This window comes from Puma concolor, chromosome C2 (genome assembly GCF_028749965.1).
Source record: "Puma concolor isolate L17-30 chromosome C2, mPumCon1.1.hap2, whole genome shotgun sequence".
Lineage (NCBI taxonomy): Eukaryota > Metazoa > Chordata > Mammalia > Carnivora > Felidae > Puma > Puma concolor.
The window spans coordinates 111870162-111883295 of NC_141675.1; the positions used below are offsets into that span (position 1 = coordinate 111870162).

At 40.2% G+C, this 13134-nt stretch overlaps 2 protein-coding genes across 6 annotated transcripts in view; one reads left to right on the forward strand and one right to left on the reverse strand.

Moving 5' to 3' along the window:
- The window catches only part of LNP1 (leukemia NUP98 fusion partner 1), an 80955-nt gene that overhangs the window by 33609 nt on the left and 34212 nt on the right, over positions 1-13134 (reverse strand). For 2 of the 4 annotated variants that reach the window (XM_025914092.2, XM_086675622.1), the window contains exon 1: positions 5318-5587. The exons of 1 other annotated variant lie outside the window; for it this stretch is intronic. The gene's annotated coding sequence lies outside the window, so the exon portion shown is untranslated. Of the gene's footprint in view, positions 1-5317; positions 5758-13134 lie in introns of those variants that run through there. One more of the 4 variants, XM_086675624.1, reaches the window with a different exon arrangement.
- The window catches only part of TOMM70 (translocase of outer mitochondrial membrane 70), a 69438-nt gene that overhangs the window by 29588 nt on the left and 26716 nt on the right, over positions 1-13134 (forward strand). The window contains exon 1 of one of the 2 annotated variants that reach the window (XM_025913997.2): positions 5667-6363. The exons of the other annotated variant lie outside the window; for it this stretch is intronic. Coding sequence (XP_025769782.1) covers positions 6037-6363 — 327 coding nt within the window. The 5' untranslated portion in view covers positions 5667-6036. Of the gene's footprint in view, positions 1-5666; positions 6364-13134 lie in introns of those variants that run through there. 2 annotated transcript variants of the gene reach the window in all.

Sequence of the window (13134 nt, forward strand, 5' to 3'; positions counted from 1 at the left end):
ATGTTCGTGTCTCCCCTGCATATACCAAATTCTTTGGTTGAATTCTTAACCCTAATGTGATGGTATTTGGAGATGGAGCCTTTGGGAGATAATTAGAATTAAATGATATCATGAAGGTGGGTGGGGCCCTGGTCCTATGCAATTAGTGCCTTTCTAGGAAGAGGCACTAAAGAACTTGTGCACATAAGCACTCACTCTCACACGCTCTCTCTCTCTCTCTCTCTCCCTTAGTTACCACAAAAAAAAAGAGAGGTCATGTGAGGACATGCCAGGAATAGAGCTTTCACTAGAAACCAAATTGGCCAGAACCTTGATCTTGGACTTCCCCGCTTCCAGAACTGTGAAAAATAAATTTCTGCTGTCCAAGCCACCCAGTCTATGGTATTTGGTTATAGCAGCCCTAGGAGACTAATACAGATTTTGGCACAGTGAGTGAGGCACTATTCCCCCAAAACTCATGTCCTCACAGGTAAAATACATTCATTTCATCTCAATAGCCCCCAACTACTCATTCCAGCATATGCTCTAAAAGCTAAAGTCCAAAGTCTTGTTTCAACATCATACAAATCAAACATGGATGACAGAAAAAAACTGAGTGACACTTATGATTTATCCTGAGGCAAAATTCCTGTCCAGCTGTGAACCTGTGAAACCACACATGTTATTTCCTTCTGAAATACAATGATGTGACAGACAGATTATAGACATTTCCATTCCAAAAAGGAGAAATATGAAAGAAGGGTTGAGGGGTCCCAAAAAAGTTCAAAATTTAGTAAGGCAAATTCCATTAGGTCTTAAGGCTCAAGAATAATTTTCTTTGTTTCCATACTCTGCCCTCCAGGCCCAATTGGGTGGCAGAATCACCTCAGTGAGGGAGGGGTACAGCCCAGTCCATGCAGCTTTCTACAAGGGTGACTGCCTCTGAGGCACCTGGTGGGCCCACCCTTTGAAATAGAGGAGGAACCAGCCCTGCCCTCTGACTCTGTAGTGGGAATGGCAGTCTTCATTCTTGAACAGCCTCTGGGGTCATTGTTCCCTTTTGAAAGATAAGGCATGCTTATAGCAGAGTAGCTCTATGGTCCCATATGGTCTCATATATCACAAAAGTCCAATAGCCTTCCTTCATTCTGCCGTTCCCCCTTCATTTTGGTCCTCTTTAGTCCCAGCTGGCAGTGTTTCTTCTGGTATTACTCCTGGCTCTGCTGAGATGGCTGATGAAGCTCATGAGTTGTACTCAAGATCTATCAAACAGTTGTTCAGCCATACCATTAGTGTTTCTTTGAGAACAAGCTTTCTCATCTTTTGCAATATGGATAGGCTAAGAATTTTCCAACCTCCAGTTTTTAATTCCTTTTTACTTAACAGTTTCTTCTTTGGTACATCGCTCTCCTCTTCCATTTTACTGAAAGCAATAGGAAGGACCCAGACCACAGCTTCCATATCCAATTTTATCACTCATAAGTTCTACCTTCTACAAAACACTAGGACACAATTCAGCCAAGTTCTTTGGCACTTTATAACAAAGATCATTTTCCTCCAGTTTCTAGTAACCTGTTCCTCATTTACTCTGAGACCTCACTGAAAGAGCCTTTAACATCTATATTTCTACCAACATTCTGTTCATGATTATTTATGTATTTCAGTAAGAAAATGGATGCTTGGTCTCCATCTCTCACTTTTTTCTTTCTGAGCCCTCAACAGAATTGCCTTAAATGTCTCTGTCTACCAATAGTTCCTTCACAGAAATCTTGGCTTTTTCTAGCACATAACTGAAAACTCTCTCAGCCTCCACCCATCACAACTCCAAAGCCACATCCACATTTTTAGATATTTCTCACAGCAGCACTCCACTCCTAGTACCAAAATTTGTATCACTTAGCATGCTCCAGAGAAACAATCTATTGGATATATACGTTTATAAAGATATTTGTTATAAGGAAGGGACTCATGCAATTATGGAAGCTGAGAAGTCTCAAGATCTGTAGTTGAGAGACACCCAAGAAAGCTGATGGTGCAAATTGCAGTCTGAAAGCTGGCAAATTCAAGACCCAAGAGCCAATGCTTCAGTTAATTCCAAAGGCAGGAAAAACAAAACAAAAACAAAAACAAAAAAAAAAAAAACAAAAAAACAATGTCCCAGCTACAGGCAGTCAAGCAGTGGAACCTCCCTCTTACTGAGGGAAGATCAGCTTTTTTATTCCTTTCAAGCCTTCAACTGATTAGGGCCACTCACATTAGGAAGAGCAATCTGCTTTACCTAAATGTTAATCTCATCCAAAAACAGCCTCACAGACACACCCAGAATAATATATGGCCAAATATCTGGGCACCGTGTGGACTAGTTGACCAGATAAAATTAATCCTTACACTATCTTCTGGGCTCTGGAGTACAAGATGAACAAACTTTTTGTAGAGTTTATGTCCTATGAGGGGTCACATAAATAAATAATTTCAAATACTGCCAAGTGCTATGAGTGTTGACCAATAAAATAGATGAAGTGTATGGAAGGAGGTGGGGGTGGGCAGGCATTTAACCTTATAGGAAGTAGAGAAGGTCTAAAAGTTTCTGAGCTCAAGAATGAAATTGGAGTTATGCTTTGGAAAGAGTAATCTAGTCACTAGGTGCAGAGTAACACATAGAAGAGAGGTTCTGGAAGCTGGGAACCTAATACAGCATTCAGAAAAGATAAAATAGAGAAAAGAGGGTCTGTGGACTCACTCAAGGCTTGAACACCAATCAAGCAGCTATCTACCAATTCTACAAATAATAAAGTCTTTCAGGTAGCAATGACTATTAAGGGCATAGAATTATACAATTTTAAAGCTATGAGGAGCCTTAGAAATGATCTAATCTGGGGCACCTGCGTGGCTCAGTCAGTTAAGTGACCGACTCTTGATAATGGCTCAGGCTGTGCTCTCACTGTCTTGAGATCCAGCTGCTTAGAGCCCCAGATAGGGGTCCCCACGGGCTGAGTGCGGAACCGACTTAGGATTCTCTCTCTTCCTCTCTCTCTGCCCCTCCCCCACTCATGCTTTCTCTCTCAAAAATAATAAACATTTTAAAAAAAGAAATCATCGAATCCACTGGTCACATCGGTGCTCACAGTCTCACACAGACACACACAGACACACACACACACACACACACACACACACACAGCTCAGTAGTATTAAAATCTAGAATGAGAACTCGGGTCTTGCGACACCTGGCTGGCTCAGGCAGTAGAGGATGCAACTCTTGATGTCACAATCATGGGTTCAAGCCCCATGTTGGGTATAGAGCCTACCTAAAACAAAACAAAACTCAGGTCTTTTGCATCCCAGTCCATTAGATGTTCTACCTCATTCAACTGACTCCTAAGATACAGACCAGAGAAGAGATAAAGAAATCTTCTATTGAGTTCCATGAATCTAGCAAGAGAAAGAAAATGTCTGTGTTCACATACACAAAACTTCAGTTTTCTTAGAAACAATTTTACTTCTCTCCTTTCAAATTTTAGAAATAGAAAATTAAGCAGTGAATGTCTGCTATTTTGCAACAAACAAGATACGAAGAAGACCTTAAATATTATCTAGTTAAATCTTTCATCTAAAGGTGTGAGAGGTGTGTTTTCGCTATTTCACAGCTTAGAAATTTATGCATCAGGTCAATAAGGTCACAGAACTAGTGACATGCAGTTCTATATTATAATCAATTAGGAAATGATAGAGAAAATGGGAAAAAAGATGAATAGGCTAGGGAATGAAAATGTTACGTTTAACAAATCACAAAAGAAACAAGAACAAATTCATTTACTGATGACAACCTTAAAAATCAAACCAACAAAAGCAGCCCTTTAGATAAATATTAAAGTGTTTCAAGAAACTCTAACACTGATGTCTTTGGAAAGGGGACCTGGGTGTCTGGGGACAGGGAGATTTTTCACAGTAAAACTTTTATAACTTGTATTGCAACCATAACAATGTTACCTATTTTGATAAATAAGTAACAGCTAAAAATAAAAACCTTCAAATGACTTAGTTCCTGCCAATAGTAATTACTAGCATTCTACAATCCCCCGAGGCTGCTGAAAAATGGAAATTTCAAGAAAGAAAAATCCTAATTCTATTCTGAAGAGGCAAGGGTGAAATTACATTAAGGGTCAGAAGACTTTCCTTTGAGGTTTGGGAATCAAGAAGGAAGAGGACTACCTACCCCAACCACTATTTGATCAACTCAATTCTATTGCTATTATTTTTAAAATTTTTTAACGTTTATTTATTTTTGTGACAGAGACAGAGCATGAATGGGGAGGGTCAGAGAGAGAGGGAGACACAGAATCCAAAGCAGGCTCCAGGCTCTGAGCTGTCAGCACAGAGCCCCACGCGGGGCTCCAACTCAGGGACCGTGAGATCCTGACCTAAGCCGAAGTCGGATGCCCAACTGACTGAGCCACCCAGGCGCCCCAATTGCTATTATTTTTAGCTCATCTTTTAGTCTGTTACTAAGGAATCCCTTTACCTGAAAGCAATTTACTAACTGGAATCTACATGAAGCGGGAGAAAAGCAATGATCCTGAAACATTCAAATCAGCCCATTCTAATTTAATCCGTCTATTTTGGTGCCACTTACTACATTGTATTTCAATCTTTATGTAGCTCTACTGTCATGTTGAAAATTCTGTTGTGCCCCAAAGCAAAATGATCATTTCTAAATTTTTAATATAAGGGTTTGCAGACCAGTGTATTTGAAATAGGGAGTCATAGCTCTGAATTGATTCTCTAGTAATACCTGCCTTTTCCAATTGAAAATACTATGACTTCCGAAAAATTCCTTGCAAGGGAAATGCTTGTATTTTAAGATGTCTGGTCCAGAGCACGGGGAAAGGACTTGACAAAGCTATTCGATATATGAAAGCTATGGATTGACATTTCGGTTTAGGAATGAAGCAAGAAATCTGAGACAGCTAGTGCAAAACACCCAAGGCAGCGGGAGGATCAAAGCACTGCGGAGGGCGCGGGTGCTCCAGGGATTGCGATGTGGGCTGGTGTGTCAGGAGAAATCCAGCACAAGGCACAAATATGTACTGGAAAGCCGCTAGTAGGTGGGAACTCTGGGTCTTCGCATTTCTACCCATTCAGTTCCCGTACATCATCATCGCTTTCGTAACTGGTGCAGACGGTGAACCATAGGGACTCAAGCCGTTTTGGCCGAAGCAAATTTAGATTTACCCGTTTCCCCCAACTCCGATTTCTGCTATCTGCCCCCAATCTAAATGCCTCCAAACTAAAATCTGGCCATAGTAGAAATAAAAGAATCAGTGACACAACAGGCTACCTATAGCTTTGAGCTCTTCTTTTATACACCTTTACAAGTCCTTCTAATCCACTGGCTTCACAGACATGAAGACATAAAACCAAGCTACAGGACCTGAGAATCTAAGAAGCGCCTACGTGGCTGAAACGGGAAAAGGAGGCCCAAATTCTACCAATAAATTGGGCTATTTGGGCTACGCCCCGCCCACTGCTCCTGCCAGCCAATAACATTCACAACTCTTCAGCCACTCCCGCCCATTTATGGCTGCTGCAAATCCTCCACTGACCGCCTGCGCACTGTAGATCCGACTTATATGCGCCCCTCCTCCGCTTCTCAAGATAAGAGGACCCTCTGAAGACGGAGAGGACGACACTGGCTACCACTGGAGGCCGAAAACTCCAGAAGCTAGTGTCACAAACAGCGAGGAGGCTTAAAGAAAGAGAAGGAGCCACTTAAGACGACTCTCTCCCGCCCTGTTCCCCCTAACCCGGAAGTAATTCTCCCCTATTTCCGTCCCCGCCTACGGTTAAGACGGGAGGAGAAGGACGGTAGGGTCTGGCCCGGCATGCCCTGGGCTTCCGGTGACCTCTGGCCCTTTTCTGTCGTCCGCTCTTGCTTCCCAGCGTGCTCGCTCGCTCGCTCATTGCCTCCGTTCCCTCCTTCTGGTCTTCCTTCGCACGCTACCTGGTGACTGAGGCGCCCGCGACCAGCAGTGAGGCGGTGGCGGAGGACACTCAGTCATGGCCGCCTCTAAGCCTGTGGAGGCGGCGGTGGTCGCAGCGGCTGCGCCTAGCTCCGGGAGTGGGGTGGGCGGCGGCGGTGCGACTGCAGGCCCCGGCACTGGGGGCCTGCCGCGATGGCAGCTGGCGCTGGCAGTCGGGGCTCCCCTGCTGCTAGGTGCAGGTGCCATGTACCTGTGGAGCAGGCAGCGGCGGCGCCGGGAGGCTGGGGGCCGAGGAGACGCCGGCGGTTTAAAGCGCAACAGCGAGCGGAAGACCCCGGAGGGTAGGGCCAGTCCGGCCCCAGGCAGCGGACATCCCGACGGCTCCGGTGCTCACCTGGAAATGGTGAGAAGTAGCCCTGGGCCGTGGAGGTGGAACCCAGCGGGTGCAGCCTTTTCTTGACGAGTTGTGCAGGTCAGGGGGCTTCCCGTCAGACGAAAGCTGCCTGGAAGCACATGAGGTTAGGGACGCACATTTCTGGATGCTTTTGTAGGGATTGGAATAGCCCGAGGGCACAGGTTAGCGGCCTTCTTTGACAGTTTCCTTTTAGTTTCAGAAAAACACATATGTGGGGGTTTTTTTGTTGGTTTTTGTTTTTTCTGAGTGACACAGCATTTATCTCTGGTGTTTTGGGTACGGGGGATATTTGCAAATGTGATGATTGTGTTTAACTAATGAGGGAAGCCAAATTCCATGAATGATTAGTACATTGTGGTTGATAGGAATTGTGATTTCCAAGGCCTAGAATTTGATAGATAATAACCTTTAATAATGAGCCACCCCGTTATTTGAAGTCTTAGGGTATGGGATGGGTAAATACAGTGACTGTTGGTTGGCAAAGCGAAATGGTGTTGAGTAGCATTTGCTTTTTTATCTATGGGAATGAGTTTTTAAACTTTCTGGGTAGAAGCATCTTAAATTCGTTTTTAAATTTTACGTGAAAAATTACCAGACCAAGCCTGGCCTGCGTGATAAAGGTTCTTTGATGTCAGGCCACGCATCAGAGTATCTGCTGAACTACTTTGTATGGTTTTGTTGAACAGACTGTTAAATCCTTTTGGTATCTGACAGCTGTGGGCAATTGACCTGGCTACATTTAACAATACTGGGATAGGGTAGGGTGGAGGATTTTATCTGCCTCTCAGATTGTACAGTGGTAATTCCAGAGTAAATCAGAGTTCATTGAAACCTTTGATCAAAAAACTCCCAGTTAAATACATTTGCAAGTCATTTCCACCTTACATTATTCAGGTTAAAGACATGGTTTTGCTAAGTAGTCAAATAAGCTTTAAAGGAAGTTTTATGTGGGAGTGAACTACCATAGCTTCATGCCTAATATATGTCAGACATTGTGCTAGGCCATGAAGAGAGCCAGAGACAGTCTTTGCAATGGCAGAGTAAAACATTGCCCCCTCACCCCAGCTTTTTTTTTTTTTTTTTTTTAATGTAGAAAAATGCGTGTAGTAAGCTGGAAGAACCTATGGACTGTGAGAACTAGGAAATCTGCACTCTATGGTGGGCTCTCCAGCATAGTTACCTTGGGAAAGTCATTTGATCCCTCTGATCTTAATGTCATCCCATACAATAAGAGAATTAAAATACTCTCTTTCAGTCTCATTTTTTCCAGCCCTGAAAATTGGTGATTCTGAATGCTAATGACAAATCTGAAATTCTCTGGTCATTTTTATTTCATTTGTTAGTTTAATCACGGAAGAATAATGAATGAATGAGAAATATATAAAAGCTTTTAGTTCTATAATCACTAAAAAAAAATAATTCTTACACATGAAACTTTTTGACATTTTTTTGTAGTTTCAAAAACTTCTCTGTCTCACTCATTTGGTGTTTGAATTTAGTACACCATTGGTATAGAATTTAGCAAACTGTCTTACAGATTTTAGATTTTCTTGAGTCCATTTTTAGTTTTTCAGCATTGCCTGGGATAACAGGGTGATGATTTTTAAATTTTTGGAGTGTTTTGTCATTTTATCAGAATAATTTTTTATTAATTCACTGCTGCTAAAAATTAGATTTTAAGATTGACTTCTTTGTGTAACTTGAACTGCTCTAAAATGATTTATTATTTTTGACCTTAAACTGAGCAAAAGACACATATGGTTGTTCACCTTGTGGAATTTGTGGGCTTATATTCTTGCTTTGAATTACTAAATGATTCTTCACTAAAGCAACAGTAGGAATGTCTTTTCCATTTTTGTAAAGGAAATTTGTGTTTTTACTGATGGACCAATAAATACTGAAAGACTATTTTTTGTCTTTTTTATAGTCTGGTCCTTAGAATTATTATTAGATTTATCTAAATATAACTGACCACTAGTTATAATTTATTTATTATCTGTGGTTGGAGAAATTGCTTTATATTTGAATAGCACCTTTCAGTTGGCAACCTTAGTGGGTTTTGTAAATAAGGAAGTCATTTGTTTCAACTGATGGAAAAACTGGCAGAATCCTGATGCTGTGTTCTTTCTCCACCTGAGCAATAGCTATAATTTTTAAGGGAATGAAGGAATGGACAAATACTGTCTGTTCAAGGTTCAGTGAATAAAAGAGAAAATCATTGTTTTTTGTCTGTTGGCCTATGTTTGCCTTAATGTAAAATGAACTAATAAAACTGTCTGGCTTGAGATTTTTGTGTACAATGTAGACTGTATCCAGTTATCTTTTTTTCTGGAATAAACACCAGAAAGTAAAAGCAGAAATTCATATTTCTGTTTAATTAATGGGGATTTTAGGATTTCACTAAAGAAAGGCATCTAATTACAGTTGATAGCATCTGACATTGAAATACTTCAAGTATTAAATCATGTTCCATTTGGGGGCACTGGAAAACCTACCACAAGGTGCTATTTTGCTTCAGTAATGTTTTTAAAAAGACGAAGAATTACAGATTTCCAAAGTTGGATAGATTCTTTGAAGATCATCTTGTCCATATGGCTTCTCAATCTCTGAGTCTCTGAGGTATCAACAAGGGACTACCACACCCACATATATACCAAGTATGGTATTCTGGCTGCACAGATGTCTTAAGTATTTTTTTTTTTTCAAACAGGATTTTTTGAAAGGTGCATTTATTTAAAACTTTGATTGGCTATAGTAGCGTTCTATCCTGTTGTTTTTTAATTTGATAAAAAAAATAGTTATTCTGGTGTTCAAGCTTTTTTAATGTTACACAGTAGTTATCCCACATGAAATGGTTAGAAACCACTAATCTAAGTCAGCCCTCTAGAATGGGAAAGGAGAAATGTACTTAAGCATTTTAATTAGGAGAGCAAAGACTGAGTGATCTGGTGTTTCCAGTCATCTTTGAAATGAAGTAATTCTCTCCCCTCAAATGATCTGTTTCTAGTCATTTTTTAAAAATCAGGGTCACTGGGGCACCTGGGTGGCTCAGTTAAGCATCTGACTCTTAGTATTGGCTCAGGTCGTCATCTCATGGTTTATGGGATCAAGCCCCACATCAGGCTCTGTGCTGACAGCACGGAGTCTGCTTGGGATTCTCTCTCTCCCCCTCTCTGCTCCTCCCCCACTTGTTCACTCTCAAAATAAATAAACTTTAAAGAAAAACCAGGGTCACCAGTGACATTTCTATGTAACTAAGTACAGTGAACACCTTTCATTCTTTATCTTAACTTGATCCTTGGCAGTATTTTACATTGTCTTCTCTTAATTTCATAACTTTTCCTGTGGCTTCTGACACATTGTATTCTGATTTCCTTTGCCTTTTAAAAAATTCCTGATACCTCCCTTGATTGTTCTTGGTCTCCTTTCCAGGCTCTTTTCTCTACCTCTTCCTTTTGGTGACCTTCATGGTTCTATCATAAGCATTCTCTTACTTTCCACACCTTCACTGGATGCTTGCTTGCTGTGCAGGAACTTATCACATATACTGATAGCTTCCTAATTTCTTGTGTATAGCCTACACCTCTCAAGAGGCCCAAATTTAAGGGGGAATTCTCACTTCATTACCTTACAGGTATTTCACATCCAGACTCCTTCCTGTTTTTCTTGAGAATACCAACTAATGTGCCTCATCAGACTACTTTCCTAAGCCAGAGACTTGGATATCATCCTTGACTTTTAACTATTGGCATATTCTCCACATCTAATCCAGAAAAACATCCAGAAGAGTTTTAAGCCTGACTGCTACATTCCCACGGCCATTATTTCTCAACTGAATAACTGCTACTCTCATTGTCTTCCTTGAATCCATTTGTCACTACCGGAATAAAATCCTGACAGTTATGTGCTTAAAATCATTAAGTGGTGTTCTGTTCATTGCCCAACAGATAAAGTTCAAACTCATCATCATTTAAGATCCTCCATGATCTTGATCCTGTTTACCTCTTCAACTTTATCTCTTGACATTTCCTCTTATTTCTTGGCTTTGGATATTCTGTGAACACTGCCTAATACTCTACCTTCTCATCCTTCAAGTCACAACATGTAGATCATTTAACCTTTTCTGAACCCTTTATCTGGGCATAGGTTATGTGATTACATAACACTGAACTTTTCCCTTCCATAGTACTTACCACGTGGTACTAGAGTTGCTTATTCATATCTTTCCTACTATACTCTTGAATATGTGAAGGCTGGGACTGGCTCTATCTCACTATTCTCAGAACCTAATAAATGCCTTGTATAAAGCAGGTGTTGAGTCAGTGTACCAATGAAGCTTCATTCTTTGACATGTGTGTGTGTGTGTCCACATCTCCACAAGTTGAATATTTTTTCAGAATTCAGCTTTTCATTTTTATTCCACCAGTCAACCTAGAACTTGGTGTAACAGTCAAACCTTACTTAGACATTCTTTTTATAAATCACTTGATTTTGTATGAACTACAACCATAATCCTGCAGAACCTGCATTCTTACAAATGAATTCTTAGGTAAAGAGTGTTCTGTATTATGATTCAGTGGGTGGGGTTGGTTGTAGATTTTTGAAATATTGGGATATAATACGGGAAAGGACTTATTATCTCAGGTGTTATTCATATAATAGGTTTTATTCATATGAAAGTAATATTTGGTTGATAAAAGTATTTTTAAAAGACTTTCTCATGCTATAAGTTTTCCACAGTTGATTGCTACTTCTGTTAAGCTGGGATTCGAATTTTTATTTTTTTTTTTATTTTTTTTTAAAATTTTTTTTTTTTTCAACGTTTATTTATTTTGGGGACAGAGAGACAGAGCATGAACGGGGGAGGGGCAGAGAGAGAGAGGGAGACACAGAATCGGAAACAGGCTCCAGGCTCTGAGCCATCAGCCCAGAGCCCGACGCGGGGCTCGAACTCCCGGACCGCGAGATCGTGACCTGGCTGAAGTCGGACGCTTAACCGACTGCGCCACCCAGGCGCCCCGGGATTCGAATTTTTAAATATGCTTTTGGAATTTGGTAAATTTAAGAGAATGAAGCCACTGAAAAGAAACAGTGTTAAACCACTTTGTCTATATTTTGATATATGTAAATGTGTATTATGGTGATACCCATTTTATTTTCTTACACATAGATTACCTGATTCCAGCTCATTTCCTTTCACAGTAACTATATGTGATTATCAGAATAATATTTTGTAAATATTTGCTGAGCATTTACAGTGAGTCCTTTTTGCCAAATGTCTATCATTGAAAGCTTTCTATAATGTAGTCAATGTTACCATTGCAGGACTTGTTTTTTTTTTTTTTTTTTTTTTTTTTTTTTTTTTTTTTTTGCAGGACTTGTTTTAAAGGACCCTTTCTGGTCTGAATTGTGTGTGTGTGTGTGTGTGTGTGTGTGTGTGTGTGTGTGTGTGTGTGTGTGTGTGTGGTTTTTCCTCCTTGGAGTATTTTCCTGGCTGTTCTTTATTAGTCATTTTTGTTCCAGAGCACATTCCTGTAAGTAACCTTCACTGACTATCAAATCTCCATTACTTTTTTTTCAACTTTGTATTCTACTAAATTTACTGGCATTATACCTTAATATCTGTTCCTTTGGTCTTTAAATGTTACTTGTTTTTTTCCAGAGTAGATTAGCCTTTGCAAAAGGTACAGGGTAGATTTGTAGGTTTTGCCTCTTGTTTGACAAGTTCTAGCACAGTGCTTATGGAGAGGAGACCTACATATTTACTGTGTTTTTCATTGTTTCCTTTTAGATTTATTACCTGAGTTACTTGTTTTTAATTCTTGTGTCTTACCCAAATACTTTTGGATATGTGTGCGTATATTTATATGTAGTTGCTACTTTGATTCTAATAATTTTCTGGTTATTAGTTACACAGTTTACTAATTACCTAATCACATTTTCCTGATGTGAATTGGGGTTTCGGGTTTTTTAATCAGTGGTGATTCTTTAGAGACGCTGCCAATCTACTTGTTTCTTGACCTGCCTCTAGTGTTCCTTCAGGGTAAAGACTATCCTGTTGATTGTGGAGTCACATCAAATGTGCTTTTTATTAAAATGAATTCAGTTATATTTCCTTGGCATAAAGAAAGAAAAAGATCTAATTGTGCTGATGACTCTCTTTGTCTTTTCATTTAAAGACCTTTTGCCCTAAAGTTAGTAGTTAGCAAGATAGGATATCTGAATCTGTTTTGTTTCAGTTCCAGAGTGTGAATCTGGATGTGATTGTAATAATATTCTTCATAAAACGTGGATGACAATCCATGCAGTACAGAAGTAAAGTTTAGGCAACCTGGAGTGGAATTGCTAGAGTTTGAATCCTGCCTTGAGCAAGTTACTCAGACTGTCTGGCCTTCAGTTGCTCTTTATGTAAAATGAGGATAGTAATAGCACTTACCATGCATCTCCAGTGTGGTGCTCTGCTAAAGATTTGTCAAAAGTAATTTTGACAGTTGATTTTTTTAAATGTTTATTTATTTTTCACAGAGACACAGTGAGCAGGGGAGGGGCAGAGAGAGGGAGACAGAGGATCTGAAGCAGGCTGTGTGCTGACAGCAGAGAGCCCGATGTGGGGCTCGAAGTCAAGAACCACAAGATCGTGACCTGAGCCAAGTCCAGTGCTTAAGGGACTGAGCCACCCAGGTGCCCTTTTTACTTAATGCATTAACTTCAGGATTCCTTGTGAGATTTGGCTTCAAATATTGAATTCATTTAGCAGAA